The following is a 17,863-nucleotide window of genomic DNA, read 5'->3' as shown; positions in this document are numbered from 1 at the left end:
TATAGTTTTCGGTACTTGAAGACCTAGACCGAATGGAAGCTTGAAACTGTTTCTCTCTACCAGTTTTTTTAAAAAAAACATTTATTTATTTACTTATTTAGGCTATGCCAGGTCTTAGTTGTGGCACGTGAGACCTTTAGTTGCAGCATGCGGACTTCTTAGTTGTGGCATGCGGACTCTTAGTTGCAGCATGCATGCAGGATCTAGTTCCCCGACCAGGGATCGAACCCAGGCCCCCTGCATTGGGAGTGTGGAGTCTTACTCACCGGACCACCAGGGAAGCCCCTACCATTTTTGTTTTGATGAAAAAAATTTTCAGTGTAATTCCTTTTATGTGACCCAGATAAAAGTCCCAATTTTAAAATTTCATTCTCAGAAATTTTTATAGATTTCTAAATAGTAAATAGTAAATGGCAGGAATACATCCAGGTAAATTATTCAATGTAAGCAGAAAATTCTGCCATTGCTAGTAAAAAAATCACAAACCCTATAAGTAGGCAACAAATATTTTGTTGCACTAAATGTTTTGCTTCTGTAAGCAGCAGACCATAATGTCATTTTAGACAACAAAGCAAACATTGGCACAGAGAGCTGAGAGCTAATCTCAGGAGTTTCAGATAGAGTACCTTCTGGAAATTGCTAGTAACATCTACTATTTACCTTATTTTCAATTTCTTCACAAAAGAGGCACAATCTCTGAGGGACAAATGCTCACTTTTGAGGTTTGAATGTTATGTTTATCAATGCAGTGGAAACAGTAGAAATTATGACAACTTATTCATTCTGTTTGTGAAAGGTCACTTTGGTCTAATATTTTTGGTTTTAAAAAGTAATTGTGAATGTCTTTTGGGAAGATATTAATTATAATGTTAAAGTTCAAAAGTCCTTCTCTATGAGAAGTTCTCTCTTTCACTGCATTTTCATCTATAGTGGATATGACATGATTCACTTATGTTGCCTTCTCTTTCTTCTGCTGGATCTTCCCTTGCAAAATGGCACGACACTGTCAGCACTGACTAAGAATGCAAAACAGGGTAAGCCTGTCTTTCTCACAGTATTTTAAGTGTATTCAAGCTGTGAAAAGTGTCGCAGCAAGGGCTTCCCTGGTGGCGCAGTGGTTGAGAGTCCACCTGCCGACGCAGGGGACACGGGTTCGTGCCCCGGTACGGGAAGATCCCACATGCCGGGGAGCGGCTGGGCCCGTGAGCCATGGCCGCTGAGCCTGCGCGTCTGGAGCCTGTGCTCCACAACGGGAGAGGCCACAACAGTGACAGGCCCGCGTACCGCAAAAGTGTCGCAGCAAAATTCCCATTCTCTGTCAGCTGAACTCTATTTGCTCATATTCATATCTTGGATTGACTACAATTCAAACCTGTGTTTTTTTTTTTTTTAATAAATTGTCCCAAAATAAAAGGTATATTTCAGCAGTGTTTTGGAACTCCTAATCAGGGAACCAGTTTTTGGACAGATCTATACCATTCTTTCTCTGGGAGTATCAATACTTAAACCAGCAGGTGAAAGTACATTTTATTAAATGGCTCATTCAATTCAGATCCTGGGTGGTCTTACCTATGGATGAATTGTACTGCCATCCTAAGAAAACTATTTAACCTATCTGCACTTGGAGAGAGCCTCTGCATACCTTCTATCTGATTTCAGATGATGAGATGAGAGGTTTCTGGTTTTGAAATCAGGTTTCTCAGAGGTGCTGGTCTTGACAGTGGCTCTTACTTCATTAAAGAACGTATAAGATAAGTATGCAGAGCTTTGGCCACTGCTGGTTTCATTTTGGGCCATCTCTGCATGATGCAAAACGCCAGATCAAAAATTAGTGAACTAGTGTTCTGGGCTTTCTGGATGGCCGAATCAAAGACTGAGAAAGCTCAAATGACTGTGTGTAAATCATTGTTTTTTTTTTTTTTTTTTTTTTGAATTAGAATGTATTGGTAATTTTTAAAAAATTTATTTTAATTTTATTTTTTGGCAGCGCTGTGTGCCAAGTGGAATCTTAGTTCCCTGACCAGGGATCGAACCCGTGCCCCCTGCATTGGGAGCACGGAGTCTTAACCACGACACTGCCAGGGAAGCCTCATGTAAATCATTCTTTGGATGAGAGGATAAACGAAAAAAAGAAAAAAGTTCAGTAGACATCTACTGACATGTCCCTTCAAATATATGTGTTTAAAAAATAATTTTCTTTATATTTAAATTAGAGATATTGTTATTTGTTGAATATGCACATTATTAGTTTAGTACAGACATTAAGCTTAGAAACAGCAAATCACTGAATAGTCTGGAAATAAAGCTTCTTTTATAAATTTGCTCACATAAAAATATAAAAACTCCTGAGAAATCATGTCAAGAAAAACAGTTTATCTGAGTCTGCAGGTGCATGATAAAAATATCTCAGTGCCCAACTTCTATTTGTACCTGCCAAGATGAAGGCAAACAGGGAAAACCATGAAATCTTCCCATGGTTTCTGTATTTCATTCCATTGTGCATTACCCAATGTCATCTTCTTTTCTCTTCACAGGATAGGAACTAATATCACATACCTGTGGCTGATTTATTCTCCAAGTCCTATGCCATATATTGCTATTTTTTAAAGAGTACTTATGTAAAATATGCTCAATAAAGAAACTTATAAAACAGAAAGAAAAAACTAAAAAAGAAAACATATGAATCACCTGACCTGTAACCATTCAAAATAGGTAATGGTAACAAATGGGTTGTCTTTCTAGTATTTTTTTTTTTTTTTTTTTTTTGTGGTACGCGGGCCTCTCACTGTTGTGGCGTCTCCCGTTGCGGAGCACAGGCTCCGGATGCGCAGGCTCCGGACGCGCAGGCTCAGCGGCCATGGCTCACGGGCCCAGCTGCTCCGCGGCATGTGGGATCTTCCCGGACCGGGGCACGAACCCGTGTCCCCTGCATCGGCAAGCGGACTCTCAACCACTGCGCCACCAGGGAAGCCCTCTAGTACTTTTTTCTTTGTCTACTCCTCATCTCTTCCTGGGCTTCCTTCTCTTTTCTATTTGCCTGTTTTTCTAGGTGATATCCTTCTGGCTTGCCTATAATCCATCCTCCACAGAGCAGACTGAGTTTACTTTCTAAAACCCTCTAGTTTAAAACCCTCCATGGTTTCCTACTTCACTCTGAATAACTTTCAAAGTCCTTATATGCTGTTCTTGCTGAATTTTTTACAACTTTCCTCTCTGACTTTGTACAGTCTGTTTTTCTGACTCTCCCTTCTTTATTAGCGTTCTATTGCTGAAACAAATTAGCACAAACTCAGTGCCAAAGACAAATTTTTTTTTGTTTGTTAGTTTCTGCTTTATAACAAAGTGAATCAGTTATACATATACATATGTCCCCAATATCTCTTTCCTCTTGCGTCTCCCACCCTCCCACCCTCCCTATCCCACCCCTCTAGGTGGTCACAAAGCACCGAGCTGATCTCCCTGTGCTATGTGGCTGCTTCCCACTAGCTATCTATTTTACGTTTGGTAGTGTATATACGTACATGCAACTCTCTCACTCCGTCACAGCTTACCATTCCCCCTCCCTGTGGCCTCAAGTCCACTCCCTATGTTTGCATCTTAATTCCTGTCCTGCTCCTAGGTTCTTCAGAACCAGTTTTTTAAATTCATATATATGTGTTAGCATATGGTGTTTGTTTTTCTCTTTCTGACTTACTTCACTCTGTATGACAGACTCTAGGTCCATCCACCTCACTACAAATAACACAATTTCATTTCTTTTTATGGCTGAGTAATATTCCATTGTATATATGTGCCACATCTTCTTTATCCATTCACCTGTCAATGGACACTTAGGTTGCTTCCATGTCCTGACTATTGGAAATAGAGCTGCAATGAACATTGTGGTACATGACTCTTTTCGAATTATGGTTTTCTCAGCGTATATGCCCAGTAGTGGGATTGCTGGGTTGTATGGTACTTCTATTTTTAGTTTTTTAAGGAACCTCCATACTGTTCTCCATAGTGGCTGTACCAATTTACATTCCCACCAAGAGTGCAAGAGGGTTCCCTTTTCTCCACACCCTTGCCGCATTTATTGTTTGTAGATTTTTTTTTTTTTTTTTTTTTTTTTTTTTGGGGTACGCGGGCCTCTCACTGTTGTGGCCTCTTCTGCTGCGGAGCACAGGCTCCGGACGCGCAGGCCCAGCAGCCATGGCTCACGGGCCCAGTCGCTTTGCGGCATGTGGGATCTTCCCGGACCGGGGCACGAACCCGTGTCCCCTGCATCGGCAGGCGGACTCTCAATCACTGCGCCACCAGGGAAGCCCCATATTGTTTGTGGAGTTTTTGATGATGGCCATTCTGACAAGTGTGAGGTGAGACCTCACTGTAGTTTTGATTAGCAATTCTCTAATGATTAGTGATGTTGAGCATCCCTTCATGAGTTTCTTGGCAATCTGTATATCTTCTTTGGAGAAATGTCTATTTAGGTCTTCTGCCCATTTTTGGATTGGGTTGTTTGTTTTATTGATATTGAGCTGCATGAGGTGCCTTGCAAATTTTGCAGATTAATCCTTTGTCAGTTGCTTCATTTGCAAATATTTTCTCCCATCCTGGGGGGTTGTCTTTTCACCTTGTTTATGGTTTCCTTTGCTGTGCAAAAGCTTTTAAGTTTCATTAGGTCCCATTTGTTTGTTTTGTTTTTATTTCCATTTCTCTAGCAGGTGGGTCAAAAAGGATCTTCCTGTGATTTATGTCATAGAGTGTTCCGCCTATGTTTTCCTCTAAGAGTTTTATAGTGTCTGGCCTTCGATTTACATCTTTAATCCATTTTGAGTTTATTTTTGTGTATGGTGATAGGGAGTATTCTAATTTCATTCTTTTACATGTTGCTGTCCAGTTTTCCCAGCACCACTTATTGAAGAGACTGTCTATTATCCATTGTATATTCTTGCCTCCTTTATCAAAAATAAGGTGACCATATGTGCATGGGTTTATCTCTGGGCTTTCTATCCTGTTCCATTGATCTATATTTCTGTTTTTTTGTGCCAGTACCATACTGTCTTGATTACTGTAGCTATATAGTATAGTCTGAAGTCAGGGAGCCTGATTCCTCCAGCTCCGTTTTTCTTTCTACAGATTGCTTTGGCTATTCCGGGTCTTTTGTGTTTCCATATAAATTGTGACATTTTTTGCTCTAGTTCTGTGAAAAATGCCATTGATAGTTGGATAGGGATTGCACTGAATCGGTAGACTGCTTTTTGTAGTATAGTCATTTTCACAATGTTGATTCTTCCAATCCAAGAACACGGTGTATCTCTCCATCTGTTTCTATCATCTTTAATTTCCTACATCAGTGTTTTATAGTTTTGTGCATACAGGTCTTTTGTCTCTTTAGCTAGGTTTATTCGTAGGTATTTTATTCTTTTTGTTGCAGTGGTGAATGGGAATGTTTCCTTAATTTCACTTTCAGATTTTTCATCATCAGTGTATAGGAATAGAAGAGATTTCTGTGCATTAATTTTGTATCCTGCTACTTTACCAAATTCATTGATTAGCTCTAGCAGTTTTCTGGTAGCATCTTTAGGATTCTCTATGTATAGTACCATGTCATCTGCAAACAGCGACAGCTTTACCTCTTCTTTCCTTATTTGGATTCCTTTTATTTCTTTTTCTTCTCTGACTGCTGTGGCTAAGTCTTCCACAACTATGTTGAATAATAGTGGAGACAGTGGACAACCTTGTCTTGTTCTTGATCTTAGTGGAAATGGTTTCAGTTTGTCACCACTGAGAACGATGTTGGCTGTGGGTTTGTCATATATGGCCTTTTTTATGTTGAGGTAAGTTCCCTCTATGCCTACTTTGTGGAGGGTTTTTATCATAAATTGGTGTTGAATTTGTCAAAAGCTTTTTCTGCATCTATTGAGATGATCATATGGTTTTTATCTTCAGTTTATTACTATGGTGTTTCACATTGACTGATTTGCATGTATTGAAGAATCCTTGCATTCCTGGGATAAACCCCACTTGGTCATGGTGTATGATCCTTTTAATGTGCTGCTGAATTCTGTTTGCTAGTATTTTGTTGAGGATTTTTGCATCTATGTTCATCAGTGATACTGGCCTGTAGTTTTCTTTCATTGTGACATCTTTGTCTGGTTTTGGTATCAGGGTGACATTGGCCTTGAAGAATGAGTTTGGGAGCATTCCTCCCTCTGCTATATTTTGGAAGAGTTTGAGAAGGATAGGTGTTAGCTCTTCTCTAAATGTTTGATAGAAATCGCCTGTGAAGCCATCTGGTCCTGGGCTTCTGTTTGTTGGAAGATTTTTAATCACAGTTTCAATTTCAGTGCTTGTGATTGGTCTGTTTATATTTTCTATTTCTTCCTGGTTCAGTCTTTGAAGGTTGTACTTTTCTAAGAATTTGTCCATTTCTTCCAGGTTATCCATTTTATTGGCATAGAGTTGCCTGTAGTAATCTCTCATGATCCTCTGTATTTCTGCCGTGTCAGTTGTTACTTCTTTTTCATTTCTAATTCTGTTGACTTGAGTCTTCTCCCTTTTTTTCTTGATGAGTCTGGGTAATGGTTTATCAATTTTGTTTACCTTCTCAAAGAACCAGCTTTTAGTTTGACTGATCTTTGCTATTGTTTCCTTCATTTCTTTTTCATTTATTTCTGATCTGATCTTTATGATTACTTTCCTTCTGCTAACTTTGGGTTTTTTTTTCCTCTTTCTCTAGTTGCTTTAGGTGTAAGGTTAGGTTGTTTATTTGAGATGTTTCTTGAGGTAGGCTTGTATAGCTATAAACTTCCCTCTTCGAACTGCTTTTGCTGCATCTCATAGGTTTTGGGTCGTCATGTTTTCACTGTCATTTGTTTCTAGGTATTTTTTGATTTCTTCAGTGATCTCTTGCTTATTTAGTTTAGCATCGCTGTGTTTGTATTTTTTACAGTTTTTTTCCTGTAATTGATACCTAGTCTCATAACATTGTGGTCAGAAAACATACTTGATACAATTTCAATTTCCTTAAATTTACCAAGGCTTGGTTTGTTACCCAAGATATGATCTATCCTGGAGAATGTTCCATGAGCCCTTGAGAAAAAGTGTATTCTGTTGTTCTGGGATGGAATGTCCTACAAATATCAATTAAGTCCATCTTGTTTAATGGGTCATTTAAAGCTTGTGTTTCCTTATTTTCATTTTGGATGATCTGTTCATTGGTGAAAGTGGGGTGTTAAAGCCCCCTAGTATGATTGTGTTACTGTCGATTTCCTCTTTATGGCTCTTAGCATTTGATTTATGTAATGAGGTACTCCTATGTTGGGTGCATAAATATTTACAATTGTTATATCTTCTTCTTGGATTGATCCCTTGATCATTATGTAGTGTCCAATTTTGTCTCTTGTAATAGTCTTTACTTTAAAGTCTATATTGTCTGATATGAGAATTGCTCCTCCAGCTTTCTTTTGATTTCCATTTGCATGGAATATCTTCTTCCATCCCCACTCTTTCAGTCTGTATGTGTCCCTAGGTCTGAAGTGGGTCTCTCGTAGATCGCAATATATACGGGTCTTGTTTTTTTATCCATTCAGCCAGTCTATGTCTTTTGGATGGAACGTTTAAGCCATTTACCTTTCAGGTAATTATCAGTATGCGTGTTCCTATTACCATTTTCTTAATTGTTTTGGGTTAGTTTTTGCAGGTCTTTTACTGCTCTTCTTTTTCCTGCCTAGAGAAGTTCCTTAGCATTTGTTGTAAAGCTGGTTTGGTGGTGCTGAATTCTCTTAGCTTTTGCTTGTGTGTAAAGGTTTTAATTTCTCCATCAAATCTGAATGAGATCCTTGCTGGGTAGACTAATATTGGTTGTAGGTTTTCTCTTTCATCACTCTAAATATGTCCCACCACTCCCTTCTGGCTTGCAGAGTTTCTGCTGAAAGATAAGCTGTTAACCTTATGGGGATTCCCTTGTATGCTATTTGTTGCTTTTCCCTTACTGCTTTTAATATTTTTTCTTTGTGTTTAATTTTTGATAGTTTGATTAATTTGTGTCTTGGTGTGTTTCTCCTTGGATTTATCTTGTATGGGACTCTCTGCACTTCCTTGACTTGATTATTTCCTTTCCCATATTAGTGACGTTTTCAACTATAATCTCTTCAAATATCTTCTCAGTCCCTTTCTTTTTCTCTTCTTCTTCTGGGACCCCTATTATTCAAATGTTGATGCGTTTAAAGTTGCCCCAGAGGTCTCTGAGACTGTCCTCAATTCTTTTCATTCTTTTTTCTTTATTCTGCTCTGTGGTAGTTATTCCCACTATTTTATGTTCTAGGTTACTTATCCGTTCTGCCTCAGTTATTCTGCTATTGATTCCTTCTAGAGAAATTTTATTTCATTTATTGTGTTGTTCATCATTGTTTGTTTGCTCTTTAGTTCTTCTAGGTCCTTGTTAAACGTTTCTTGTATTTTCTCCATTCTATTTCCAAGATTTTGGATCATATTTACTATCATTACTCTGAATTCTTTTTCAGGTGGATTGCCCATTTCCTCTTCATTTATTTGGTCTGGTGGGTTTTTACTTTTTACTTTGCTCCTTCATCTGCTGTGTATTTCTCTGTCTTCTCATTTTGTTTTACTTACTGTGTTTGGGGTCTCCTTTTCTCCTTTTCGGGGCTGCAGGTATATAGTTCCCATTGTTTTTGGTGTCTGCCCACAGTGGGTAAGGTTGGTTCAGTGGTTTGTGTAGGCTTCCTGGTGGAGGGGACTGGTGCCTGTGTTCTTGTTGGTGGGGCTGGATCTTGTCTTTCTGGTGGGCAGGACTGCACCCAGTGGTGTGTTTTGGTGGTGTCTGTGAACTTATTGTGATTTTAGGCAGCCTCTCCGCTAATGGTTGCAGTTGTGTTCCTGCCTTGCTAGTTGTTTGTCATGGGGTATCCAGCACTGGAGCTTGCTGGTCGTTGAGTGGAGCTGGGTCTTAGCGTTGAGACAGAGATCTCTGGGAGAGTTCTCGCTGACTGATATTATGTGGGGCCAGGAGGTCTCTGGTGTGGTGGTCAAGTGTCCTGAACTTGGCTCTCCCACCTCAGAGGCTCAGGGCTGACACTAGGCTGGAGCACTGTCAGCCACTCGGTCAGGAACGTGGGGAGTTTCTTGCCTTTTGGGAAGTCTGAGGTCTTCTTCCAGCATTCAGTAGGTGTTCTGTAGGAATTGTTCCACATATAGATGTATTTTTGATGTATCTGTGGGGAGGAAGTTGATCTCCACATCTTACTCCTCTGTCACCTTGAAGGCCCTTCTCCTTTTATTTCTTAAATATGTTTCAGGGACCAAAAATGTGTTTGAGTTATACAAAACTGCATGTAGCTAAAAGGAATCTGTTAAAAGGCCTGTGTGGTTTAGATTTTTACTTATCTTCATTTTCTGTCTGAGTTCAGGGTTATGGGACCTGCAACTTCACTTATTTTTTTTCTTGGACATGGTTTTCTGCAGTAGTTTATTTTCAATACACGCTGTCAAAAACACAGAACTTACTCTTGCTTCCCAGTAAATAAGTATCTGAATCTTCAACCCTCCCTCAACCTTGTTTCATGAGCTTTAATGTTCTTTTCTATAATTGGTTATTTTCTAACCAATCCTCATAATTTTAATTTATATCTATCCAAAGTTAGTGGAGGTGCTGGCTATGGAAGTAGAGTATTGGAGGAAAGGTAGGTACTAGCAGGTAGAAAAAGTAAAGGGACATTTTATAACAGTTCAAGACTGGCTACAATGTATAGTTTCTAGGGAGAAAAGTAGAGGAAAAAAGCCCCATGTAGAAAAGCCTAAATAAATGTAGAATTACATTTCTATAACAAGTCATTTGACCAATGTATCATAATATTCTGGAGTAGTTTTTGATTCATTTTAAGGACTCAATATTAAAAGGGTGATGAATAAATTACAGAATATATTAACCAAAGTTTTGGGGGAAAAGCCAGATTAGTTTCAACACAGAAAGCTAAATAAGGTTAACAAAACTACTAATGTGCTTCATTTAGACCAAAAACAACTACAAAGTGTTATCCGCATTTCAGCTCATCGTTCATTCTCATATTTTCTTTCTCTCTCCCTCTCCCTCCCTCCTTCTCTCTCTCTCTGTCTCTCTCTCCACACCCACACCCACACACCATGTTATACCCATGGTGATAATATTTTATGAATCAAAAACTGAGTCACATGGTTTGACTAAATGGATAGGAGAGTATATGAGGGGTTTGGGGAAAGACAGAAAGGGGCCACAGTTATAAACTCACTTGGGGTTTACTTTTACACTTGCTACCTTTCTTATATTGTGTTACTACAGGTCTCCATGGGGCATACCCTCCACTCTTCACTCCTGAGAAGTATTGTCTATAGAGCTATTGTTAATAATTTGTGTTATAATTATTAGTATTACTGAGCCAAAACAGAAACAAAACATCCCCCAAAATCCCTGCATTTACAACCATAGGAAGAAAGTATTTTAAAATGGCATGATCCCCTATAATACAGGACCATAAGGTCATGATAATCGTATACTAACTACTTCCAAACTCACAGAGAAGAATATAATTGCCCTTTTATGATTGCCAAAAGAAATCTACCAAGAATTATAAAATATCTCTACTGTAATTTCTGAAGTCCACCAATATTTTCCAATCTTATGTGATGTAAATATTTCCTAATAAAATTAACTCAAGAAAAGTTTGTTTCTATTTTAGATGTCACCATTGTTTTAAATATAATAGCAAAGTACACCTTATTTGTCCTGTTTCACTTCTTTCTCCTCTAATCATTATTATGATATTTCTTAAATGGTCAATGATATGATTCACAGATTGATGCGTACAATGATACTGTTACAGTTACCCAGTGTATCACTTACTCCACATTTAAAAGCCCTTTGTGAAAATGATCATTTATTTTATTAGTAATTAGTAATTACAAACTTACCCGATAAAGTTAACTCTTCTATATATCTCTCAATACTTTCAGTCAAATTTAAAATTTTCTCTTGACTTCATATTTCATTCCTATATTAGACATTTCTTTTGTTCTTTAATACTTGTCCTTCTTGCCTTTAATCCTGACTTTCTTAGACATCCAGAATCCAGTTTTAACAAATATATCATTCATAGAAATGTCTCCTCTATGGCTCTACTCTTTTTTAATTTCCTGGTTTTGAATAGTTTTATTTCCAGTCTCAACAATGAACTTTCAGGTACCTCATTTCAACTAAAGCAAATGGTTGTTGAATTCAATGACTCACTCAGCAGAGAAACTCATTAGACAATAGTTTATCAAAGACTACATTTGTTTTGAACCACATGGGTTTTCTTAAGGAAATCCTTTAACTGGATGCAGATTTGATTGGATTTTAGCTTTCCTACACTATTAGGCATCAGAGTTTCATACAACACATGCAGCCTGCAATATATTTGTATATACTTGACATGATTTTAATAGCCAAGGTTTTAAAAATAAAAGACTGTACTATTCTTCCTTTAGTTTATCTGTTTGTGGTATTTGAAATTTTATTTGTTTTAACACATGTATCATCTTATAAATATATTTCCAAAACCTAAAATCTGAGAATATATTTTAAAAATACAATGTTAAAGAATAACACCAAAGAAGATAATCTCATTTGACTAAGATACCTAGTTGCAGTGGAATAGGAATAGTTGATCCTAGAAACAATTTTCCCTTGGAAGTCAACCTCTTTAAAACCTCTATTTCCCATATCATACGTATCCTAACAATTGGCAAGTCCTGAGATTTCTACATAAAGCAAAAAAATCTCTCTCTACAGCTATCATATCCAGCCAAAGACATCTTCATCTGTTGCACAAACAACAGCATTACTGGTCTAGTTTATATCCTGTCTTCAACTCTTACCACTTAAATAAATCCATTCTCCTTAAGGCAGTCAGTATTTTTTTAAAATACAAATCAGGGAGACTTTACTTATTGTAATAAGAACTAGGTAATTTGGGCCAATCCTACAAAGAGAACAACTAGTGCTGTTATATACATATGCATGCATATACATAAACATATTCATGTACATATACACGAACAGATTTATGTGTATGTGCGTACATGTGTGTTTATATGTATATATCCATCTACTTAAAGGCTCAGAAAGCTAATAAGAGAGAAAAGAAACTGGGCTACCATCTGACTATGGATGGAGATCCCCAGGGCAGGTGGATGACTTTTGCCCTGTGGGCTTTCATTCATTCCAGGAGGGGTGGCTGATAGAGTAAAGAGTGTTTCTGTCACACTCATGGGACTGAGTTCCAGGCCAGGAAAGTAGGTGGCTTGGGAAACACTCTTTTTCTTCATTTGGGACCCCAAATGGCAGTACTCTAGCAATAAGAGCCAACTGGAATTAGGCAGACTCTCCCAGGGACTCCAGTTCTGTTGTGATTCTCTCAATCTCTGTAATACTTTATAGTAACAAATATGAACAAACTAAAGCCAAAGACAACAAAACAAGCAAATTTCACAAATATAATCTCGAATAAATAAATGTAGATATAGAAGAATAAATACTAAATGACTGAATTTATTTCAACATGCAATTTAAACTATAATGTTTAGGGATGCCTTGTTAGGTGTTAAAATTACATGGAAAATCAAGAAAGCATTTATAATCAGAGTCAGGATAATGGTCTCTAATGCGGTGAGCAGTGGCTTGCAATTGAAGAGAGGACATAAAGGAATTTTCTGGGATGCTGCTGATGTTCTGTTTTTTGGTGATGTTTACACAGGTGATCACTCGGTGACAAATCACTGAAGTGTATTTTTTGTTGACACCTGTGTACATACATGAGTGCTATGTTTTATCCTAAGACTATTAAAGTGTTTATTAGATCATGTTGTTCCCTACTGGAAACCTTCCAATAACCTGCCATTGTCTGTCTCCTACTCTCATCTGAAAATAGCCTGCTTTCCCCCTGCTCATTCCACTCTAGGCAAACAGAGCTCCTTGCTCCTGCTCAAAGAGACAAAAAAATTTTACCCACATCGGTCTCTGCACCTGAACTTCCTTCTCTTCCAGCAAGACACTTTTATTGGCTTGTCACATAACCGTTTCCTCATTTTTCAGCTTAAAATTAATTGCAGCTTTCTTAGAGATGCATTCCTTGACCACTCATTCTAAATGCAAAGCCACCCACCAATTACTCTATATCACCTTGTTTATTTCCCTCATATTAGAAAGCTCCATATGATGAAGCTGAATTTAGAAGTTTTTGCATATATTTTTTATCTTTTACTTATTGTAAAATCTTTGCTATAATTTAAGATCTATGATGGCAGGTATTCTTTTGGTCTTTATTCTCAACACGAATGAATCTTTGGCCAAGAAAAAATATCTTTAAGATTCTTGAGATTAGGGACTTCCCTGGTGGTCCAGTGGGTAAGACTCCACACTCCCAATGCAGGGGGCCTGGGTTCCTTCCCTGGTCAGGGAACTAGATACTGCATGCATGCTGCGACTAAGAGTCCCAAAAGCTGCACCTAAAGATCCTGCATGCTGCAACTAAACATGCCACAATGAAGATCCCACATGCCACAATGAAGACTCGGTGCAGCCTAAATAAATCAATCTTAAAAAAAGAAAAGATTCTTGAGATTAGTCTACTAGACGATGGAAGTTAGGAGAAGCCTAACATCTCATTGTATAATTTGGTTATCATAGATATACTGCAAGGCAAAAAAGATATTTATTTATCCCAGCTATTTATCACCTGAGGACTGAAAAATCTGTCAAGTATTAGAGGGGATATACTATCATACACACAAATAATTTAATGTTGTAATGAAATCCTAAATTAGAAAATGGGCTTCTTCATTCTTATTTTATTTTTTTATGTTATATGTCTGTAGTCTATACAGCTTCCTCTTGTAGAATTAGCATCACACACTCACACACACACACACACACACTGATAAATACACAAACCTTAAGAAGGAGGTTGCAAATTTTCTTTTTCAAAAATAACAAATCAACCTGTAATTCTTCAAGTTAAAGGTAAGGTTTATTCATTTGCTTCAAGTTAAAATGACTAACTTTCAGATGAATTATCTTTTTTAGATTTTATTTATTTTTTTGAGATCTGCCTAGGCTGTCAGGGTTCTACATTTGGCATCATTACACCCAGTTAATATAAGAGAGCTTATTTTTATAGTGTGGTGTTTTATAGATTTTTTTTATTGCACCATTAAGAGCATTTTGATTTCTGAAATATTACCACATTTTCTTGTCATAATACATAACATTCCACTGTCTCACTTTGTGCTAAGCCTCACAGCATTCACTTACATCCAGTTTTCTGCCTCGGAAGGCCAGGTAATGAGATGAGCTTCGAGAAAAGAAATTGCTGGTTTAGTTTTGTTTTTCTTTTTTGTTTTTTTTTTTGCGGTGCGCAGGCCTCTCACTGTTGTGGCCTCTCCCGTTGCGGAGCACAGGCTCCGGACGCGCAGGCTCAGCAGCCACGGCTCACGGGCCCAGCCGCTCCGCGGCACGCGGGATCTTCCCAGACCAGGGCACGAACCCGTGTCCCCTGCATCGGCAGGCGGACTTTCAACCACTGCGCCACCACGGAAGCCCACTGGTTTAGTTTATTAGAGTCCAAGCAGATTGTTTTCTCTTCAAATGTTAGCCAAGGTTCAGTTCACAGATACTTCCCCTGGTAAGCAATCACTGCCAGTTTAGTGTCCAGCAGTGAGTTCATAAATGTAATCTGACTTTTGATTTTTAAAATGAGAAATAAAATGTCTATTTCAATATACTGTGAATTTTAATGGAAAATTTGTGGAATTTTTCAACTTCTCGATAAAGTAAAAATTTGTCCATTTATGACACGGTAGGCCTACTTTAAGCCTAGTGAAAACCGCTAAGGAATTTAGATTATTGACACTGATTAGCTTTGGCAATACTACAGAATTATTTCAAAGATAGAAGCAGTCTCCAGTTTTGAAGTTTATACAGGTTATTACTGTAGTATCTGTGACTATTCACTCAAAGTACATACATATCGCAAAAATACTACTTTAGATTCTGAACTTATTTTTTTGTTGTTGTTATTAGCTGTTATTATTTACTTAACTTAATCTACTTGCACAATATTTTTGTTTTGTCTGCTTTTTTTTTTTTTTTACCTCATTTCTAATGATATTAAGTAGAGGTCTAATCTCTGATAGTTAGGTGTGAGGTTGACATGGGGGACAGTCATGCAGTCATGATTAGAATGAACTGATTTTAAAGACAGTGACCTCTCTCATGTATGTGGATATAGAGGGTATGTTCGGAATCACTGTTCAAATGCAGAAATTCAAAGCTTTCTGAACACAGACATGTTTAACGACGGCATTCACTTGTAGATCTAGTAGTTTGTGATCCATCAAATGGCACAGTTGCCACTAGCTTCAGGGAATAGAAGGTCTTATTGGCAGTGTCCCAACACGTTGCGTCAGTGTAATTTTAAGATCCTGATTTGCTAACAATCTTACCATAGTACTGATCATTATAGTCTTTTCAGGTTTCTTATTTTAAAAGACAAATATTAGAAAGAAGATGACTCCACAGTAATTTCCACAGCTTGACAAGATGACTAGATTGCCAAGTCTGTTTGACTTTATTTTTTCAGACATTCATATTTAAACTTTAACCTAAATGATTAATGTCAGTTTGTACGAGAAAAGCAGAGAGCAAAAGCAGATGAACTTTCGAGGGTTAAAGTGAATGGATAAGACCTAGTTTAATTCTAGGACTTAAATTTGAAGATTAGATTTATTCATCTAGTTGGCCTGAAATCTAAGTGATATTTTTTATCTTTTCCCTTAGAGGTGACAGTCCCAAGTAGGATTTAATTCATTCTAAAGCAGTTAAATTTTTTGAGAAACTATTTACTTATTTGGAATCATTCAGTTTTATCCCAGTGGCATTGAGTCAGTCACAGTCCCTCTCTCCCTCTGTCCGCCCCCATATATATATACTATATATGTATTATATTGTCAGTAAAACAAGATAAAGAAGTTAAACAGACTAGAATCAACGAAAAGCTTAATAATGTATAAAACTAAAATAAAGTGAGCAAAAAGGGAATAAAAGATATTAGTTGAAAAGCAAAAGAGTTACTGGAGAAATTAATCATTCTACATTTGGTTTCTAAGAAGGGGCTGTTAATTAATGTAGCAAGAATTTGGCTGTGATTTGAACAGTGATTTTTTATTTTGGCTAATATTTATAAGAATAAAATAGATATTGATATTGGTTATTATATGTTTATATTTCAGCTTTCATCAAGTGAAGTGAATTTTTTTCTCAGAATTTTTGGCTGGCTGGCTTGATAGAGCAGAGAACTAAAGTGAAATGTTCCCTGGATCCACTGGCTCCATACTTCAGAACTAGGCCTGTGTTTTTGTTTTTGTTTTCTAAGAGTTATAATGTATACTGGAAACTACACTGGCTTTGGATAGAATTGAGTTCTTAACCTCACTTCACTATATAGCCACTTTATGAGTTTGAAGTTTGAGCACTATTTTAAAAGCTGCGTCAGTTGCATCACCTGTAAGGTTAACATTGAAGTATCCCTGTGATGTGCACAAAGTTCTTCCTCAGCTTCATGGGTTTCCGGTTCTCCCCTGGTTCCGCTGGTTTTTTTCTCCCCCCACACACAAATAATCATTGGGTTACTAACTGTGTACCAGGAACCAAGCTCAGTCCTGGGGAATACAAAAGGAAACAAAAGAGATATATTCCCTGCCGTCATAATTTTTACGGTTTAGTAGGAGAGAAAGGAACACAGTCCAAGTAAGCAGGCCAGTAATTAGCTAATTCTATTGTGACTTCTTGCTGAATGTCTTTAGCTCTTCAAATGTGTTCTCTTGCCCCACCAGAAACCTAGAATAATACAAACATTTCTCTCCCTCTTTGGGTACCTAATTCATTCTCATTCTTCAAGTCTCAGCTTAGTATCATGTATTTTCTAACTTCCCTAATCTCTTCCACAAGCTTTGGAGCTCCTAGTATATATTTCTATCACCAGTACTTACCCCTATATACATATAAAATACGCTTTTAATGGCTATGCCATGATTAATATAACATTTTCCCTAAATCTGGACATTTACATAATTTCTCTTTATGAAATGAATATATTTAGATATAAATCATTTCTCTGCTTATTAGCTTGTAATAGATTTCTCTAATAATGTTTATTAAAGGATCTAAATCTTTTTTATAGTATATTGCTAATATTAACATGTTATTTAATGGTATAAAAATATACGTTCAGAGAACAGCCAACATAGAAATGCAATTTTTCTTTTAATCACAAACATCTTTGCTGAGTCTTGTAATAAAAGAGAAAGTAATATTGAGGCCTAAGCATCTTTTTTAACATGAATGAGGTGAGGATATGGAATTAGTTACAAGATGACAAACATTAAATAGTAGTTTAAAAACTATCAGGTAAACCTAGAAACAAGTATGAAACTGTAAATCTTAATATAGATAGAGGGGAAATGTATGGGCTACGTGAGGGAAGAACAAGGGAGTATTAAACCTGATGGGAAACTTAAGGGGAGAAAACCCTTAGAGGCTCTGCCAGGGTAGAATGAGGTCTTGTTTCTAGAATAAGCTAAAAATATGGGACACATTTTTCTCAGTTCCCTGGGTAGGTCTCTAACAATCTCTATGCTCTCTATTCTACTATAGATAAATGATTTGAGTTTCTTCATCTTAAAAATTGGCAAAACACTGCTTTCTTTGTAGGATTGTTGTTAGGACTAAAGGAAATGATCTGCTAGAGGCAGAGCACTCTCTCTCTTGTTCATCATGTATACTCAGGGGCTA

General features: G+C 37.3%; 1 protein-coding gene across 1 annotated transcript in view; it reads right to left on the bottom strand.

Annotated features, from left to right (window-relative positions):
* The window catches only part of LOC101327464 (diacylglycerol kinase beta), a 505,632-nt gene that overhangs the window by 151,593 nt on the left and 336,176 nt on the right, over window positions 1-17,863 (bottom strand). The window contains exon 15 of the mRNA XM_073809660.1: window positions 7,683-7,695. Within this exon, the coding sequence (XP_073665761.1) occupies window positions 7,683-7,695 (13 nt within the window). The remainder of the gene's footprint in view (window positions 1-7,682; window positions 7,696-17,863) is intronic.

This window comes from Tursiops truncatus, chromosome 9, assembly GCF_011762595.2.
Source record: "Tursiops truncatus isolate mTurTru1 chromosome 9, mTurTru1.mat.Y, whole genome shotgun sequence".
Classification (NCBI taxonomy): Eukaryota; Metazoa; Chordata; class Mammalia; order Artiodactyla; family Delphinidae; genus Tursiops; species Tursiops truncatus.
Note: the sequence above shows the minus strand (reverse complement) of the source record. Positions and strands in the feature narration are given on the sequence as shown.